The sequence below is a fragment of the Canis lupus genome, chromosome 13, assembly GCF_048164855.1.
Source record: "Canis lupus baileyi chromosome 13, mCanLup2.hap1, whole genome shotgun sequence".
NCBI lineage: Eukaryota > Metazoa > Chordata > Mammalia > Carnivora > Canidae > Canis > Canis lupus.
In genome coordinates, this window is record NC_132850.1 from 16,675,261 (window position 1) to 16,695,757 (window position 20,497).

At 41.2% G+C, this 20,497-nt stretch overlaps 1 protein-coding gene across 3 annotated transcripts in view; it reads left to right on the forward strand.

Moving 5' to 3' along the window:
- EIF2B3 (eukaryotic translation initiation factor 2B subunit gamma) overlaps positions 1-20,497 on the forward strand; it is a 144,986-nt gene that overhangs the window by 97,922 nt on the left and 26,567 nt on the right. For all 3 annotated transcript variants that reach the window (XM_072772446.1, XM_072772448.1, XM_072772447.1), the window contains 4 exons: positions 11,133-11,260; positions 12,568-12,758; positions 14,815-14,892; positions 15,825-15,973. In XM_072772446.1, coding sequence (XP_072628547.1) covers positions 11,133-11,260; positions 12,568-12,758; positions 14,815-14,892; positions 15,825-15,973 — 546 coding nt within the window. The remainder of the gene's footprint in view (positions 1-11,132; positions 11,261-12,567; positions 12,759-14,814; positions 14,893-15,824; positions 15,974-20,497) is intronic.

Below are 20,497 nucleotides of genomic sequence, written 5' to 3' on the forward strand. Positions count from 1 at the left end.
ACCACAGCAGCAAGTTCCCTCAGACCAGCTGAGGAAGAGAGTCTGAGAACCTGAGTTTAAATGCTAGCATGCCCTTGGCTGATAGACTTGGATATATACAGGAATATTAAGGGGAAGAGGAACTGTTCCTCTATGGGCAGTCTATTTCTTGGCATCCTAACTCTCATCCCTGACAATACCTGCTACTAAACCTGCCCAGGAAGACCCATGTAGAACCAATAGTAAAAGAAATCATTTAAATAAATAAATAGATAAGTAAGTAAGTAAATAAAAATTAATAAATAAAAAATAAAATAAATCATTTGGACTCCTAGAAAATTTTCACAGGGATTGTTGTTTCTCTATTTCCCCACCCTAGCACACTGTTGCCCTCTTCCCCTCTGGCTTATTATTGTTTTATCATTCAAGCAACAAATATTTATTAAGCATTTGTTATGAGGCAGGCATTGTGCTAGGTCAACTGTGGAATCAGTGGTAAATAAGCAGACATAGGCCTTGCCTTTAGGAAATTTGCAGCCTAAGCTCCAGGATAGATTGCAGAGACTTTGTTTTTTACATAATGAGAAAACTTACTGCCAAGATTAGACATTAATTCAGGACCTGTTTTCCAGTCACCAACCTGAGCTATCTTTATTCCAAAAATGAAGTTAACTCTTGGTCTTTAAGGTTTTTTATTCTCAAGTGAAAACAAAGCCTTGTGAAGTAGGCACTGTGATGTGTTGAGAGAGTATGGAACAGTGGTAGAAATTATTATTTTGTTTGTTTGTTTTGGGGTTTTTGTTTGTTTGTTTTAAAGATTTTATTTATTTATTCGTGAAAGATGCAGAGAGAGAGGCAGAGACACAGGCAGAAGGAGAAGCAGGCTCCCTACCAGGAGCCCAATGTGGGACTCGATCCCGGATCCCAGGATCACGTCCTGGGCCAAAGATAGACGCTCAACTGCTGAGCCACCCAGGTGTCCCAATAAATTATTTTTGTTTTACTATTTACTATGGAAAACTTCACACAAATATAAAAGTAGGGAAAGTAATGTAATGAATTCCCCTGTATCCTTCACACAGCTTCAGCAATTACCAGTTCCTAGCCAATCTTGTCTTATATGTGCCACCACCCATCTCTCCACTGTCATGCCAGATTATTTTAAAGCAAGTCATTATGGTATAATTTCATCTGTAATTATTTCAATTGTTATTATCTGTAAATATCTGAGTATATATCTATAAAATATAAACAATCTTTTTATCTTTTAAACAAATATCTCGGGATCCCTGGGTGGCACAGCGGTTTGGCGCCTTTGGCCCAGGGCACGATCCTGGAGACCCGGGATCGAGTCCCACGTCGGGCTCCCGATGCATGGAGCCTGCTCCTCCCTCTGCCTATGTCTCTGCCTCTCTCTCTGTGTGTGTGTGACTATCATAAATAAATAAAAATTTAAAAAAACAAAAACAAAAAAAACAAATATCTCAATACCATTATCATACCTTTAAAAATAAATTTATTTTTTAACTAAATAAATATATTTATTAATTAACTAACAGTATTCCTTAATACAACCAAATGGAATTTTAGCTTTCAGTGTCTGGATATGCAGTTTTACACCAAAGCTAGCTTTATCCTGGCTGCTGTAGCTTCTTTGTAACTCATTTGGCCACCAGTTAGCTCTTCCCACACCTGGCAAGTATAGTGCTGTGATATGTGCCTTGAGGACAAGCCTTTTAATTTGGCGATTCTGTGGCTCCTGGCCAGAAGCTCTGCCAAATGGAACTTTCCCAGAGCCTGCTACAATAGAGAATGATTAGAGCCTCAGCTCAAACTACCTCCACGTCTCAAGATCTGTTAAAGAGACCCCTATCTCTTCATTCTCCCCTCCATCTACCCTTCAGCTGTTAGAGTCTTTGGGATTAAAGGCGTTATATTGAAAAGTAATAAACTTCAACGTGTTGGGGAAAGTATAAAGTGTACCTTTGTACAGGACACATTAGAATGGTAGTCAAGAGAGTGTCTTTGTTCCTGGCTACAATAGTGGAGGTCTTGTCTCAAAGTTGTGGGAGATGGGTTTGAATAGTTGGTAGGAGCAGCATGTAGAAGGCTTTGAAAGCTTAACAGCGAGATACAGATCTTCAAACAGAATAGTCCCTTTTGGAATAAGCAGTGGTACAACCTGGCAGGGGAACATAGACCATGCTGGATGGGAAGGAGACTCCTTCAAGGTAAGTAGGAGGCGTTTATAATTACCTGGTTATGAAATGATGACTCCTTTAAGGATGGAAGGGAAGAAGTAAACTTGATAGACACCACTTGAAGAAAGAACACTTTAGCAATCTTCTGTCTTTGACCTATGAAAGTCAACTTAGTCTGCCCTGTGTTTAAGGGGGAGGGGGGGTGTTGTTGTTTTAGTCATTTACATGTTAATATCTTCCACCCCAAATCTTTTGAGATTAGCTACCTACCTGAATTGCTAACACTTTCAGTATATGGGATGAGAAGAGATGTGCTGATCGTTCAGACAGCAGAAATAATGTGATACATCAGTAGAAGAAGAGATGAGGATTTCTATAGTTGACCAAGTAGAAAAGCTATAGAGAAAGCTGTGGAGACAAGAAACCTGCACTCTCTTTGACAAGAGATGTTTAATAACTGAGCTGTGTGACCTTAGAGGAGTGTCTACTTTCTGGTCCTTACTTTTCTCATCTGAAAATTAAGAAGAATAATACCTGACCCAGACGGTTGTTGTGGAAAATACTTGTAAAGAGCTGAGAGCAGGGGCACCTGGGTGGCTCAGTCAGTTAAAGGTACAACTCTTAATCTCAGCTCAGGTCTTAATCTCAGGGTCATGACTTCAAGCCCCACATTGGGCTCCATACTTGGTGTGGGAGCATACTTAAAAAAATAAAATTAAAATTTTTAAATTTTAAAAAGAGAAGTAATTGGTGCACAGTAGGAACTCAAATTAACTTTCAATTGATCACCTACTGTGTGTCAGGCACTGTGTTGCTAGGTGAAGATAAAAACATGAAGCTTCTGCTTCAGGTTGCTCACTGTTTAGGGAGAGGGGGACAGGTTAAATAAATTATTACAATAAAATGTGGAAAGTAGTATTAGAGTATAGTAGAGTAGGATAATAGAAAAATAAGGGAATTGGTGGAGGTTGATGAAAACACTCCATATTTTGATTCGGGGTAGTGGTTACAGTGGGATACATTTGACAGAATTCATCAAACTGTACCTTTGGAATAGATGTGTTTTATTAAATATACATTACATTTCATTCATTCATCTTTTTTTTTTAAGATTTTATTTTATTTATTCATGAGAGACACAGAGGGAGAGAGAGGCAGAGACACAGGCAGAGGGAGAAGCAGGCTCCATGCAGGGAGCCTGACGTGGGACTTGATCCTGGGTCTCCAAGATCATGCCCTGGGCTGAAAGCGGCGCTAAACCACTGAGCCACCCGGACTGCCCTCATTTTTTTTTTTTTAAGATTTTACTTATTTATTCATGAAAGACCGAGAGAAAGAGAGGCGGAGACACAGGCAGAGGGAGAAGCAGGCTCCTCACAGGGAGCCCGATGTGAGACTTGATCCCAGGACCCCGGGATTACTCCCTGGGCTGAAGGCAGCACCAACTCGCTGCACCACCCAGAGTGCCCATACATTACATTTCAAAAAAAATTATTTAAAAAAATTTTCTAATGAGTTGGACTTACCATAATATTTTTAAAAAACTAAAAGCAAAAAAAAAAAAAAAAAACTAAAAGCAATAGACATTTAATAAATACCCAAATACATTCTTAGAGTGCTTATTAGATTGACATAAGCCTACACATTCTCTCCAGCTTGTGGATGTGAACATGTTTTTCTTTCTCAAGCTATAAGCACTAAAATTTATTCTCATAGCAGTTTTCAGTATTTTTTTTTTAAGATTTTATTTATTCATGAGAGACACAGAGAAAGAGGCAGAGACACAGGCAGAGAGAGAAGCAGGCTCCAAGCAGGGAGCCCGATGTGGGACTCGATCCCGGGACTCCAGGATCACTCCCTGGGCGAGAAAGGCACACTCCCGACTGCTGAGCCACCCAGACGTCCCTTGGTGTTTTTGTTAAAAAGGAAAATGGTATCACAGAATACTGTATGCCAAATACCTAGCTTTAAAGTCAGTAGCTTTTAATTTTTTTTTTTTTAAGATTTTATTTATTCATGAGAGACACAGAGAGAAAGGCAGAGACATAGGCCGAGGGAGAAACAGGCTCCTTGCAGGGGAACCTGATACAGGACTTGATCCCAGGACCCCAGGATCACTCCTTGAGCCACCCAGGTGTTCCAGTACCTTTTAATTTAAAATAATTTCTTGTTTACTATTACATATTATGTCTATTTACTTTAAAGGGGGTGGGGGGTAAAAGCCTGAAAACAAAATATAGAGTTAACTCAGCAATCGCCTTATCCTCCCAATTACAGCTCTGCTGTGAGAGCTGAAAGAAAAGGCAAGAAAACCCAAGCCTTTAATGTTCTGCTCTGCAGACTTGAGTTCCAGGCCCTATAAAAGTAGGTTTCCTGTACTACCTCTTTCCTAACTAGTATTTTGAAGGACTGACTTGAAGTGGAAAACATTTAGAGGATTTGCTCTTACAATTTGCTTACAAAGAGAAAAGCCATAATGCAAAAGTAGCCAAATTTTTCCCTTTGCCACAGGCATCATTTTTAGGCCTTCCCTGGAAGCTTATAGCCACAAAGAGGACCTGATCAGAGGGACCAAGGCAAAATGCTAAAAATAGCAGATTTCAGAACTGATAATCATATATTTTTTCAAATGTTGGATTTTTTAATGGTAGTAATATTAATAATAGAGAAACATATTTAGAGTTCATTACAATTCCAAATCAGAAAAGCTCTACTTTATATGTCTAAATCAGAAAGAGAAATTATTGGGGCAGCCCGGGTGGCTCAGCGGTTTAGCGCTGCCTTCAGCCCAGGGTCTGTCTGTTCCTGGGGACCTGGGATTGAGTCCTACGTCAGGCTCCCTGCATGGAGCCTGCTTCTCCCTCTGCCTGTGTCTCTGCCTCTCTCTCTCTCTCTCTGTGTGTCTCTCATGAATAAATAAATAAATTTTTTTAAAAAAGAAAAAAAGAAATTATTGCTAGCTGTTTGGCCTAGAAGGATGACATTCTGTCATTCACACATTCACCCATTCATTTAGTCAAATATTTATTTAGCACTTCTACATATCTATTTATAGAGAAAATAAGCAAAAAATTATAAATCCTATGGAAAGTACTATGGTTGCAGTAAATAGGGTTCTTGTGGTATAGTGAAGTCATGGGCTTTGGAATAGATATGGAGAAAGTTTCAGCTCTGCCAATTATAAAAGCTGTATTAACCTTAAAGATAATTAATCTTTCTAAGCCCTAATTACCTCATTTATAAAATATGGACAATAATATCTACCATGAGGATTGTTATAAGAATTTGAAATGATCTCTGTTAATTTCCTGGCATAACACTCAAAAATGATATGGATTTAAAAACAGTATATAGTTGTCTTTGTTTTGAGAGTTCAGAAGCCTAGAAGTGTTATGTAAGGCTTCCAAGGAGAAATGATATCTGGGAGCAGTCTTACAGCTCAGTAAATTTTCACAAAGTGAACACACCCTTGTAACTACTATTCTCATCAAGAAATAGAACATTACCAGATTCCCAGGAGCTCTCCTCATGCTACATACCAGACAGTAACTATCCCCCACAACACACAAAAGTAACCACTATCCTGAGCATTAAATTTAAAGAGATAAGATCAGATTTGTACTTTAGAAAAACCATAATATAAGGGGGTGGATAGAAGGAAGAAGAGACGTGATCAGATTATACTTTAGAAAGAGTATTCTGTCTACAATATGAAGGACAGATTTCAAGAGGTAAGACTGGAGGGAGGAAGACCAATTAAAAGCAGTTGAAGGAATCCAAGCAGATGAGGCTAAGTGGTAACAGTAGATGGAGAGAAGTTGACAGTTTTTGAAAGAGATTTAGGGCATAAAAATCAAGAATATTTGGTGAATGGTTATGTAAAAAGTGGAGGAAGAAAGAAAAGTCAGGTGATTACTAGATTTCTTGCTTGGGTGACCAAATGAGTCTTCATATCACTAAGCAAGATAACCAGTGTTGGTGAGGGGAGGTTTGGGGAAATGATGATGGGTTCAGTTTTAGACATGGAGTTTAAAGTATCTGTGGGTCATCTAAAGGACAGGGTCCATTGAACAGTTGGAATTTAAGACTAAAGAAAAGGAGAGAGGTCTTGACTATGGGTCCACATTTGAGAATGAGTAGCAAAGAAGCCACGAAGTTATGATCTCTCTCAGGGAGATAAATAGCATAAGGGAAATCATAGGCAAAAAGAAAAATACCAATTTTTCTTTTTGCAACACCCAATATTTTAGGGGAAACGGAGAGAGAGGTATCAGAAATAGGAACAGATCAAGAGAGTGATGCCATAGAAAGTAAGGGAAGAAGGAATAAGGAATGACTAATTAAATTTGGAAAATTAAAAAAATATAAAAATAAAATACTACCCATAAATCTACTGTAGGATAACTGATAGCATTCTATTATTTTGTTTATTTTTATATATACACATACACACTTGAAATCATGCTATAAAAATAGTTTTTTCTTTATTCAGTATTATTTCATGAGCATTTCATTTTCTTTTTCAGTACTATTTCACGAGTATTTTCCTATGTCATTAAACTATTCTTTACAGAGTTATGCCTATATGATATTCTATTACATAGATATATTACTATTCTTCCATTGTTGAATATTTGGTTCTCAATTTTTATAAATAACATTAAGAGGAATACCTTTTATTTTCCCAAAGGTCCTTCTTTTTTTCTTTAAAGATTTTATTTATTTATTCACGAAAGAGAGAAAGAGGCAGAGACATAGGCAGAGGGAGAAGCCGGCTCCATGCAGGGAGCCTGATCTAGGACTCAATTCCAGGATCCTGGAATCATGCCATGAGCCAAAGGCAGATGCTCAACTACTGAGCTACTCAGGCGCGGCGCGTGCACACACACACACACACACACACCCCACTTGCCTTTTTTTTTTTTTTTTTTTTTTTAATTTATTTACTTGAGAGAGAGAGAGCACAAGTAGGAGGGACAGGGAGAAAAAGAAAGAATCCCAAGCAGACTCCATGCCAAGCACGGAGCCAACATAAGTTTCAATCCCACAATCCGGAGATCACAACCTGAGCCAAAAACCAAGAGTCAGATACTCAAGCAACTGCGCCACCCAGGCACCCCTCAAAGAGCCTTTTTATAATCTGATTATTTCATTCATTTATTCAGCAAATATTTATTGAGCATAATGTATTTTCCTTTGTTAGGTTTATAGAAATAGAATTACAGGAGCACCTGGATGGCTCAGTTGGTTAAGCATCTGCCTTGGGCTCAGGTTGTAATCCCAGGGTCCTGGGATCCCAGCCCCACATCAGGCTATCTGCTCAGTGGGGAGTCTGCTTCTCCCTCTGCTGCTCACCATGCTCTCTTATTCTCTCTCTCTCTCTCTCTCTCTCTCTCAAATAAATCTTAAAAAAAAAAAAGAAATAGAATTCGAGGGTGAAATAATATGAGTATCTTGAGCACCTTTTCCATGTATTGCCAGTTACTTTTCAGAAAAGACTTTACCAATTTATACTCTGGCTCCCATTGTATGAGTCACTGTCTTAAGGCATCCTTAGCAGTAATGAGAATTATTTTAAATCTGTTAATTTGAGGGGCGCCTGGGTGGCTTAGTCTATTGAGCTCCGACTCTTGGTTTTGATCTCAGGGTCCTGAGATTGAGTCCCACATCGGGCTCCAGGCTCAGCGCAGAGTCTGCTCCTCCCTCTCCTTCCTGCTCTGTTCCTTTCTGCAGCCACACCCCCCACCCCAAGGTTCCCTCTTCACTCTCTCTCTCAAATAAATAAATAAAATCTTTTTTAAAATTTTTTAAATCAGGGCAGCCCCGGTTGCTTAGCAGTTTAGAGCTGCCTCTGGCCCAGGGTGTGATCCTGGAGGCCCCGGGATCAAGTCCCGCATCGGGCTCCCTCCATGGAGCCTGCTTCTCCCTCTGCCTGTGTCTCTGCCTCTCTCTCTCTTTCTCTCTCTGTGTGTGTATGTGTGTGTGTCTCTCATGAATAAATAAAATTTTAATCATTTTTTAAGATTTTATTTATTTGAGAGACCATAAGCAGGAGGACTGACAGGTGGAGAGGAAAAAGCAGGCTCCCCACTGAGTAGAGAACCTCACGTGGGGCTTGATTCCAGGACCCCAGGATCATGACCTGGGCTGAAAGCAGACACTTAATCAACTGAGCCACCCAGGTAATCCCCCCCCCCAAAAAAAAACTTTTTTAATCTGCTAATTTGTTTGGGGGAGAAATTGTATCTTTTCATTTTTATTTCTTTAAAAATATTTTTTGAACACGTATCTATCTATTTAGGATATTAATCTTTTGTCTTATTTGTAGCAGTTTCTGTTTTTAATTTGATGGAGTTGTTTGTTTATAATTAATAGACAAAATCTATTGTTCTCCTTTGTAATTTCTTATTTCTTGGAAGCTTAGAAGTCATGAGATGAGGCAGGTGTTTCTGAGAAGGCTTGTGTAGAAGAAGGAAGGGGAAATGTGAGGTTGCCCAGGCCCAGGGCAGTAGGTCCAGCTGCTTATCTTCAGCCCGAAGGTCAGGACATTCACAGAGGTTCACAGTGGCCTATCCCACTTCTTGGCATAGCATTGAGCTGCCTCTACTTTGAGTAGGAAGCAGGAAGAGTAATGTCCTCGTAATGCTTCTGAGCTCACTGCATTATGGGAACTAGCCTGATGCTGAGTGCCAGCAGAGGCAGGTGGGACCTGGCAGGACTGCTTCATATCCTCTCTTTAAATCACTGTTGATGTCCTTAAAGAGCTCTGCCCTAAGGGGCTGTGTGCCAAGGCTTGTTTGCTTGCTTCTTGCAATGACGGTTCTGTTTGGCCCATAATGTAAATATCATGGCTCTGAAATCCCCCAGCTGTCCATGCTTTGTCATTTCTTCAAAGGGAACTGACTTGTTTTCCACCAGAGGGGGCCAAGGAACATTTGCTGCCCACACTGGTTTGGTGCATTAAAAGGGGAGAAAAAGAGCTAAGAGTAAGTGTTGTTTCATTCTTTGTATTCATATGGAAATTTTTAATCTCCATCAAAGGATCAGGAGAAAAATCACATTGAAATTCAATACAAGAGCTTCCAGCTTACACAGAATTTTTCTAAGATGTCTGACTTGATCCTTTAAAAATGACAAAAACCATGAACTGTGTAGCTCCAGGGTTCATAATTTTACTTACCCTCCTCAGCTTCTGCCTCTGTCTTGCCTTCCTATCAACACTCCATCTGTGTGGTCCCCTGTCAGCCTGCAGAGCTTCTTTGAATGGGGATGGGGGAGGGGGCGTGAAGTTTGTAGCAGCAGTCGGGTTTATAGGGCTGCTTATACATTAACCCCTCTCTCTCAGGCCATAGTATCTCCTCTTTCAGAGTCTTGTAACTGGTCTCCCTGTCTTCATCCTCCTTGTATCAGGCCTACCTGCTACCATAGTTCTCTTACGAAGAAATAAAACTGATCGTGTCACTTTCCTTCTTAAAAGTCACCACTAGCTTCTCAGTCCAGACTAGAGACTTCCACAGAAGGCTTCTATGATTTGGCTCCCTTGCCCACCTGATCAGACTCCTCTTCTACCTTCTTCCTTAAATCCTGGATCAGGCTACTGTCCACTGGATTATAAATTCTTTCAACTTGAAAACAGTATATTTCCAAGGCTTAGCATAGTAACTGGCATATTAATAGATGCTTGTTAAATCCTAAATAAATTAATTAGTGATTTAAAATTCTGACAAGGAAAAAAAAATAAAAATAAATAAAATAAAATAAAATTCTGACAAGGTCACAGCTTGAGAGAGAAAACTAAAAATCATGGTCTCTCAGTCTTCTATGCTTTTTTTTTTTTTTAATTTTTTATTTATTTATGATAGTCACAGACAGAGAGAGAGAGAGAGAGAGGCAGAGACATAGGCAGAGGGAGAAGCAGGCTCCATGCACCAGGAGCCTGATGTGGGATTCGATCCCAGGTCTCCAGGATCGCGCCTTGGGCCAAAGGCAGGCACCAAACCGCTGCGCCACCCAGGGATCCCTCAGTCTTCTATGCTTTATTTCAAAAGCATACTCACTGTATTAAAAATTGGGTCCCTTCTTCCCTGTTACAGGGATGAGAAAGGAAGAAAAAAACTGTTGTTTTCATAGTTGGTATGATTGTCAGAATGTACAAATAAATTATTAGAATTAAAAAACAAAACAAAAAAAAGAATTAGTAAAATTGTTTAGTGAGGCAATTGGCTAGAAGATTAAAATACAGAGTAAATTAAATTTCTACAAACCAACAAGAATAAAATAATTGTTTAAAAAGAGTAAAATACTTAGGATTAATCTAACAAGATAAGCAAGTCCTTTATGGAGAAAAGTTTTTAATATTTTTAAACAATTTTTTTTTTGAGGCACCTAGGTGTTTCAGTCAGTTGAGCATCCTACTCTTGGTTTCAACTCAGGTCGTGATCTCAGGGTCATGGGATTGAGCCCCGCATTGGGCTCTGAGCTCAGAAGGGAGTCTACTTGAGATTCTGTCCATCTCTGTCCCTCCTCTCTCTTCTCTATCTCTAAAATAAATAGATAAATCTTTGAAAAGTAAAGAGAAATAAACAACTTTCTTCAAGACTGGAACATTCTTCTTTCAAATAGTTTATTACTGGTTAAAAATTAAGGCACCATGTTAAAATACACTTATACATATAAACACATGTACACACCGTGTAAATTAGATCTTGTAAAAGACCATTTTCTGCATAAATTCTTAGATTTAGTGCACTACCCTCCCACCTCCAGCCTGAAGCTAATAGAGAACTTAGATCCTCCACTTCTCCAGAATTACCAGATCCAGGTCACTTTTGATCTCTGTCAGTCCTAAGGTGGCATGACAGGAAGGAATTTGGCTTCTCCTTGGATGCACAGAGTTTTTGATCCCATAGCATCCAGTCAGATTTCTCATATTTGACCACTCTTTCTTCCTAGGTCAATCACTTCCATCCGGAGTGAACTGATTCCATACTTGATAAGAAAACAGTTCTCCTCAGCTTCCTCACAACAAGGACAAGATGAAAAAGAAGAGGACCTAAAGAAAAAGGAGCTGAAGTCCTTAGGTCAGTGCTTGGGGCTGCTGCAGTAAGGTAGGGGTAGCAGCACCTTTGGAAAGAGTAGCTAGCCAGGATGCGTGTCCCAAGGCACCAGCTTCTTATCTAGCCACCAGGCAAGACAGGGTAGTTGACACCATCCCCTGAGCTCTGGGTAGGCTTGCTCAGGCTGATTTGGTCACCGTGCTCTTTGGGCTAATCATGCCTCAAGTCCTTTCTCTGGTTCATAGCTCTGGTTTGGCCGAGTTCCTCACTAGACTGTTGTGAGTAATCTCTGCCCCCTACTTCTCAGTTCCCCTGTTCTCTAGGCTCCAGGCAGCTCCACTCCTGACTCAAGTCAGCCTCTTCTATCAAGAGAAGAAAGGTGAAGGAGTATACTATTACAGTTCAACCAGAGGCCAACCAGACTGTCTCCTTTCCAGAATGTAGGGGTGCAGTCAGTCTTGTTTGCTCTCATATCTCTGCCTAGTCCCTGGCCAGTCCTGGGCTCATAGTAGGTATTCCAAAAGAAAATTTATCAAATGAATAAATGGAGAGAGTGTAGCATGATGGTTAAGATATCAGGACTTGGCATCAGACAGACCTCAGTTTGAAATCTGACTCTGCCTCTTATTAGCTCTGCGACCTGAGGCAGGTTACTCAGTTCCCTGAGCCCATTTTCTTATCATACAATAAAAGATCTCACATGGTTGTTTTAAGAATTGAAAAACTGGAGCCCAGATAACTCTGGCTCCAAGTCCTGTACTATTTCTAACATAGCACAACTACTAGATATGGTATTAAAGGCTAGCAGCACATAGCTAACATGGCTGGTCACTAAAGCCTGCACCCTTGCTTATGTTATGTCATGATTTACAAGGGTTCTCTATTTTATTTTCTCTACTAGTACTTGATTATTGGTCAAACTTGCTTTTAGGCATTTTTTTTAAAGATTTATTTATTTATTTATTCATAGAGACACACACAGAGAGAGAGAGAGAGAGAGAGGCAGAGACACAGGCAGAGAGAGAAGCAGGCTCCACGCAGGGAGCCCAATCCAGGACTCGATCCCAGGTCTCCAGGATCACACCCTGGGCCGCAGGCAGTACCAAACCGCTGCGCCACTGGGGCTGCCCGTTTTTAGGCATTTTTGTATCATACAGTATTTCAGATGTTCAGGAAAGCACATTACCTCTTTTAATTTCACTTAGTCTTTAAGGTTTTAATGGGATTTCCCCAGGGTCCATGCTGCATGAATAAGTTCCAAGGAGAAAAGTGTGAGCTCTATCCTCTTTGAAAATGTGACTGAGTCTCTATTTCCTCTGTCTATTCTGAAGATATTTTCAGTTTTATAAAAGAAGACAATGCACTGACCTTTGCTCCTTATGATGCCTGCTGGAATGTCTGTCGAGGAGAAAGATGGGAAGACTTGTCCAAATCACAGGTGCGCTGCTATGTCCATATCATGAAAGAGGGGCTCTGCTCTCGAGTAAGCACCCTAGGACTCTACATGGAAGCAAACAGACAGGTAAGAGGATGGATTTAGAAGAGAAATCAGGGGAGCTCCTGTTCCAGAAACAGACTGAGCCTTTTGTCTTATTTCTTCATTAAATACCCAGTGACTTGTTCAGTATCCCTCTTTCCCAAGGTTGAGCAAGACCCGGCATGTCAGGTGATACCATTGGGGTACCCAGGTACAGGAAAAGAGAAGCTGTGGGCCTAATCCATAGAGGTAGAGCCTCAGTGGTTACAAAGAAGGGCTAAGATCCCCAGGAAGGCTAACTTTTGGCGTCTGGGTTCAGCAGCTTTCTCCAGTTCTGCTGGGCATGAGGATATCTGCAGTACTTCATAAACAAGCCAATAAATACTATGTGATCATTACTCTGGTGAAGTAAACATAAGCACAAGGAGGAGGCTTTCCTAAAAAGGCAAAGGAACAGAGTATAGAGTAGTCAGATGGCAGAGCCTCAAAGAAGGAATGTCTATGAGAGGGAAGTGTATGAGAGGGAAGTATCTGGAAACAGCATTAGAGTGCTAACCTCTCCCTTTAACCATGAGGTTTGGGAGATATGGAGAATGGGCAGCTTCTATTGAAGGAGAAGCAGTGCTCTAAAAGATAGGCCAAGTTTTAGTTGAAAGGGGATGGAGTGAGGAGACAGTGAAGGAACTGAGGATATAAGGGAGCTCTTCTTTGTGTAGCAGGCACAGGAGGAAGTTTTAGGAGGGAGGGATGATGAGAAGAGACCATGAAAAGGAAACAGCAGTAAGGGGTTGAGATGAGAGGAGGAAAGGTTAGGTGCCTGAGGGAACTATGCTGGGGATGCATACAAGGACAACATTGGTGAGAGGATGAAAAGATTAGCTGTTGATACGGTTTATGGTAGAACTCTGAAAACTGTCAGTACAGGTATAAACTTGGGGGTGGGGGAGACAGGAGGAGGTCAAGTAGAGTGATAAAAGATATTCTTGAAAACCGGAATTGGAATGTAGTTCCTGAAGAAAACCTGGCTCAGAAATCTTGAAGACCTGTGCTATATGATGGGTATAGCCCTGCCCCCGACCTCAAGCTGGCTTCACCCTCAATTGGTTAGAGATCCAAGAGAATCCAAGCCAGGGAGTTTATGCGAAATCGTAACTAGTCCCACATGTAATCCAGGGCAGTCTTCAGTAAAGTTATCCTCAGGTTAGAGTCAGAGTTATTAGAAACATGCCTTAATTTGACTTTTCAGTTCTCATTCAGTCTATCAGCCTGGTCTGAAAGCAGGTCCATGGAGCCTGGGGGCTGAGGCTGAAGAAGTGTCCTCTGAAGTACCAGCAGGTGCTGTGCAGCACAGAGGCCCAAATGGCCTTGGTTGAAGTATAATAGAGGAAGAAGATCCCAGGGATAGGGGCTGAGGGATTAGCCTTCACACTTTCCAGCATAGCCAGTCCTGGCAAGATGTCCCTCGGCCACCACACATAGTGCTCTGACTAGCATTCTGTCCATGCTAGAGAATGACAGAGAAGCATACTACCTGTGCCTTCCTAATGAGTCCAGAGCTAAAATTCTCCACATCTATAGCCTTTTCAGTTTTCTCATACTGGAGAAAGTATAGTTTGAACACCTTCAATGTTTTGGCTGGTGAAGAACATAGATGCCTTCTCAGGAATTGTCCTGCTTGTGGAATTTGTCTAACATTACTCCTACCCTCCCTTTATGCATGGCCACAGTGGTCTAAGAGGGGAGCAGGAACCTGGGATGATTATGGTCAGGACTCAGAATGCTACTTGCCCTCAATAGGCCTCTGCCAAGTGCTGCTGAGTATCTTGAAGGCTTCTCTCAGTGCCTCCCAGTTGAGGGACATGGCATTACTTTCAGGGAGGAGATTTCTCAGCTAGGAAACTAAGGATAAGACCATCTAGAATTTGCTGCATATTCAGTCCTTGTCCTAGGAGAAATGTAGCAGCCTCCTGCTCTGCCCCACCCAAACAGGAAAGCTGTGGCTCAAAACTCCCTATACCTCTAACTGAGCATTGAGTTCTACCGAAGATGCTTTCAGTTGTTTTCTAGTCTTAACTTTAGTGATCAAATCTCTTTCCTCAAGGTGCCCAAATTGCTGTCTGTTCTCTGTCCAGAAGAATCACTGATTCATTCATCAGCCCAGATTGTCAACAAACACCTGGTAAGTGCTAGCTTGGGCAGGGCATTATGGAACAATCTCTGGTGCACTGAGGTATGTCCTTGAAGATGGATTGGGATTCTCAGGCTCTGAAACTCATTAGTCCTCAGGAAATCCCAACTGGGTTCTGATTATAAAATACCATCTTCTATCCCAGACACGCAAGAAGACTACCTGGACAGGTGCTGACCCCAGGTACACAAATTCAGTAAGGAGGGCAGCCCCAGTGGCTCAGCAGTTTAGCGCCGCCTTCAGTCCAGGGTGTGATCCTGGAGACCTGGGATCGAGTCTCACGTCGGGCTCCCTGCATGGAGCCTGCTTCTGTCTCTGCCTCTTTCTCTCTCTGTGTGTGTGTGTGTGTGTGTGTGTGTGTGTGTGTGTCTGTGTGTGTGTGTGTGTCTCTCATGAATAAATAAATAAAATCTTAAAAAAAAAATTCAGTAAGGAAGGTCCATTATGGTCTTGGGACTCAGACACAGACAGAGCTTTCCATCTCTGTCCCTCTTCTTACCCTGATTTGAGCACTCTCTTTAAAAGAGCACATCTAGGGGATCTCTGGGTGGCTCAGCAGTTTAGCTCCTGCTTTCGGCCCGGGCCGTGGTCCTGGAGTCCCGAGATCGAGTCCCACGTCGGGCTCCCTGCGTGGAGCCTGCTTCTCCCTCTGCCTGTGTCTCTGCCTCTCTGTGTCTCTCATGAATAAATAAATAAAATCTTTAACAAAAAAAAAGCACATCTATATACACAAATGCATGAGTGTGTAAGTCTGAGTTGATCTCAGAGGTATTATGCGACATTGTGGCCCTGAGACATGCAGAGGGAGCTCTGCTAAAGTATCTCTGGGAAGAGATAGCATAGACTCCAACTCAAGGGATCTGAGGGGTTGGTTTGCAATTGGTTGAGATGAATGGACAAGGTTTTATATTTGCCTTTTGCAGATTGGAGTTGACAGCCTCATTGGGCCAGATACACAGGTTGGAGAGAAGTCATCCATTAAGCATTCAGTCGTTGGTTCATCCTGTGTCATAAGAGATAGAGTGACTATCACCAGTTGCCTTCTCATGAACTCAGTCACCGTGGAGGAAGGGTATGTTTTCCCTTGTATCTGCTTGAGGCAAGGTCCCTGGCATCCCCAGGAGGTTTTGGGGGCCAGTCCAGCCTAGGAAAGGGCTCAGCTTGAGGAAGAGAAGAAAAGGAAAAAGGTGAAGGAAAGAAGAGTGCCTAGGCCTTTTGTAAGGCCTTGGTTTTGGCTCCATAGAGAAATGGTCTCTGAAAGCATTTCTAGCAACTTTCTCACATTTATCCCAGTTGTGGTCCTGAGAGAAGCTACTTTCTCTTGCTTCTATATGCTGCTTGATGGGATGGCCAAAGTAGTGCGCCACTGGCAGTGCTGGAATGACACTGTACCAATGTCCAAGGGTCACCCTCCCTTATCTCAGTGTCCCAAAGCAGCCCTGAAGAAGGCAGAGGGCTAGGAGATGTGGTCATTTAAGCCACATGCAATTTTTTAAGGGACTGGTTCTTTGTTTCAAGTTATGGAGTATCTAGAGTATCCTAAAATCTTGGTTTATGAACAGCCTGACCTAGGAGTAAGAAGAACTTAAATGATATTTAATAAGATCATTCCTCTGCATGGACCTCAGGTTTTTCCTGTATAAAATGCAACCATAGGCAGTGGAAGAGTGGAAGGATATTACCAAAGAAATGGTCTTCAGACTTTTTAGAAAGGAAACTCTTTGTTAAGATAAATTCTTATGCAGAAACTCAGTATTTATGGGGCACCTGGGTGGCTCAGTGGTTGAGTGTCTGCCTTTGGCTCAGGCTGTGATCCCCAGGGGTCCTGGGATTGAGTCCTGTATCAGGCTCCCAGCAGGTAGCCTGCTTCTCCTCTTGCCTATGTCTCTGCCTTTCTCTCTCTCTCTCTCCCTCTCCCTCTCTCTCTCTCTCTCTCTCTAATAAATAAATAAAATCTAAAAGAAAAAAAAAAGAAACTCAGTATTTAAAACTGTTAAAGCACAGTTGTTTGCAGTATAGCGGGGAAGGGGCATTTGTCCTTCCTAGAGATGTGAAGCAGATCTATAAAACAAATTTTGGAGAACACCAGACTGGATGAATCAGCCTGAAAGAGCAGATTCTAAAACCTTGATTCTAGTTCTGATATCTGTCAATTTCTCTGTCCAGAACTGATAGAAGGATGGGGAAGACTACAATTTCAGTGAAAGCTGAACTGCCTCTCCTAGCTGCCAGTGAGGGATTGGGGGAAGCATTTTGGAGAGAGAAGCTACATAGGGACATAGCTAAAGGTTAAACCTTTGCTCTTTTAGAAAGACTCATGGAAGACAGTAGACAGGATTGACGGAGTAAGTACCATAATTAAAAACCAGGAAAGTGGGGTGCCTAGGTGGCTCAGTTGATTAAGGGTCTGCCTTCAGTGTGGGTCATGATCCCAGGATCTTGGGATTGAGCCCCATGTTGAGCTCCCAGCTCGGCAGGGAGTCTGCTTCTCCATCTCCCTCTGCCTCCTCCCCATTGCTCATGCTTTGTCTCTGAATCTCTCTCAAGTAAATGAATAAAATCTTAAAAAATAATAATAATAAAGTTGGAGACCATAGGGATATTGGTCACTAAGATCTGTTCTCCCCCAAGCCCGCTTCCCAACTTGACTCCCAAACCCTGACAACCAGGCCTAAAGCCTTCAGTCAGGAGTTTGGAAGAATCCTCTCTGGACATTCTGACTAGCCCAAGAAGAAAAACCTAAATTTATTTACATCAGAAATTTCTAACAGCCCAGTCAAATCACCCTGCAGTGAAAAATTATGGATGACAGGTTCTATTCATGTGCTTAGAGCTTCCAATCAGCTTTTTTAAAATCCTTTTCTTTTTTTTTTAAGATTTTTATTTATTTATTCATTCATTCATTCATTCATGAGAGACACAGAGAGAGAGGTAGAGACATAGGCAGAGGGAGAAGCAGGCTCCTCACAGGGAGCTCAATGTGGGACTCGATCCCTGGACTCCAGGATCACGCCCTGGGCTGAAGGCAGACACTTAACCGCTGAGCCACGCAGGCATCCTGAATCCTTTTCTAAAGATGAAGAGATAATCAAAGATTACCAGAGATCTAAAGAAAGCCTACCATGAAAGATCCACAAATTAAACAGAAAAAAAGCAACTTAGAAGAAACAGAGACTCTTTAGGGAGAGAAAAATACTTTCAAACAATCTATTATTTCAAAGAGCAAAAGAAGAACTCTAGAAAATTAAAACCATGATTATAAAAGGAAAATTACAATAAAAGAATTGGAAGATAAATGTCACATTTCCCAGAAAGTTGAGCAGAGAGATAAAGAGATGGAACATAGAAAAGATAAGGAGATGAGAGGACCAGTTCAGGGTATTTAACATCTGAATAGGAGTTCTGTTAAAAAAAAAAAACATACAGTTCAGAAATCAGAGTTAGAAATTATTTCAGAAATAAATATAGGAAAATGTCTCACAACTGAGAGATAAGAATTTACAGAATGAAAAAGCCTACTATGTGCCCAATACAATGGGTAAAAATAAACCTACATCATTAAATTTCGGAACACTGGAGAAAAAAATATGCTACAAACTTACAAAGAAAAAATAAAAGGGGGGCGCCTGGGCGGCTCAGTTGGTTAAGCCTCTGCCTTCAGCTCAGGTCATGATCCCAGGGTCCTGGGATCGAGCTCCACATTAGGCTCCCTGCTCAACAGGGAGCCTGCTTCTCCTTCTCCTTCTCCCTCTGCTGCTGCTCTCCCTGCTTATGCTCTCTTGCTCTCTCTGTCAAATAAATAAAATCTTTAAAAAAAAAAAAAAACAAAGAAAAAGGAAGGAGGGAAGGAAGGAAGGAAGAAAGGAAAGAGAAAGAAAGAAAAGAAAGAAAAGAAAGAAAAGAAAGAAAGAAAGAAAGAAAGAAAGAAAGAAAGAAAGAAAGAAAGAAAGAAAGAAAGAAAGAAAGAAAAACGGAAGAAAAGAAAAGAGAAAAGAAGAAAGAATAATAGCTGGGTGGCACAGCTGGTTAAGCATCCTATACAACCAATCAGGAACCAAATGGATGGCTGGGATGCCTGGGTGGCTCTGCCTTTTTCAGCCAAGTCCCACATCATTGGGCTCCCTGCATGGAGCCTGCTTCTCCCTCTGCCTGTCTCTCTCTCTCTCTCTCTGTCTCTTTCTGTCTCTCTCTCTCTGTGTCATGAATAAAAATAAAATCTTAAAAAAAAAAAAAGTGAAAACTAATTTCAACCTAGAATTCTAGGGGTACCTGGGTAGCTCAGTCAGACATCTACCTTCAGTTCAGGTCATAGGTCATGATCTCAGGGTCCTGAGATTGAGCCCCACATTGAGCCCCACATCAGGGTCCCTGCTCAGCAGAAAGTCTACTTGCCCCTCTCCCTCTGCCCTTCCCCACCACTCATACTCTCATGCATGTGTGCACGAGATAATTTTTTTATGAATTTTTAATAAATTTTTATAAATTATTTATTCTCAAATAAATAAATAAAATCTTTTAAATTTAAAAAAAAAAAAAAAACCTAAAATTCTATACCAGCAAAATGTTAAATGTGACCATGGAAAAGTCTCAAAAACTTTTCTAGATGTGTTCCACCAAAACGAAGAGTAAACCAAAGAGGTAAGATACAAGAGATCCAGGGCAGCCCGGGTGGCTCAGCGGTTTAGTGCTGCCTTCAGCCCAGGGCCTGATCCTAGAGACCTGGGATCGAGTCCCACATCGGGTTCCCTGCAATAGAGCCTGCTTCTCCCTCTGCCTGTGTCTCTACCTCTCTCTCTCTCTTTCTCTCTCTCTCTCTCTCATGAATAAATAAATAAATAAAATCTTTTTAAAAAATATTTAAAAAGAGATCCAACTCTAAAAAAGCAAAAAGAATCCATAGGATGATACTGAAGGCAGATCCAAGGATGACAACTATGCACGAGCATAAAGGGAGCGGTTAGCCCAGAGTGTAATCCACAAAGCACTTATTCAAAAAGATGAAAGTGATAAAATACCAGATGCATATAAACATCTTGAAAGATTTAAACAACTGGCTAAAAGTTTGGGTTGGATTAGTAATAGCATAGAATACTATCTAACAAAAACAAAACAATTATGAACTCTGTTTAAAAAGTTGTACAGGAGGGATCCCTGGGTGGTGCAGCGCTTTGGCGCCTGCATTTGGCCCAGGGCGCGATCCCGGAGACCCGGGATTGAATCCCACATCAGGCTCCCAGTGCATGGAGCCTGCTTCTCCCTCTGCCTGTGTCTCTGCCTCTCTCTCTCTCTCTGTGACTATCATAAATAAATAAAAATTAAAAAAATAAATAAAATAAAATAAAATAAAATAAAAAGTTGTACAGGAAAGGAAAAGACATCATAGTTCACTATGTATTTCAACTATGAAACAGAATTTATGTAGTCAAACTCTATAGACCAAAATGATGCTGTAACAGTATTGAAAGGATGAGGGATAGGAAGAAAAAGAGAGAACAGGGAGAAAGCTAAATCTGCATCTTCCTTTGTGGGAAGTCTGTTGATAATACCCAAAGCTAAAAAATCAAGAAGTAATAATATAAAAAATGTTATTATATAG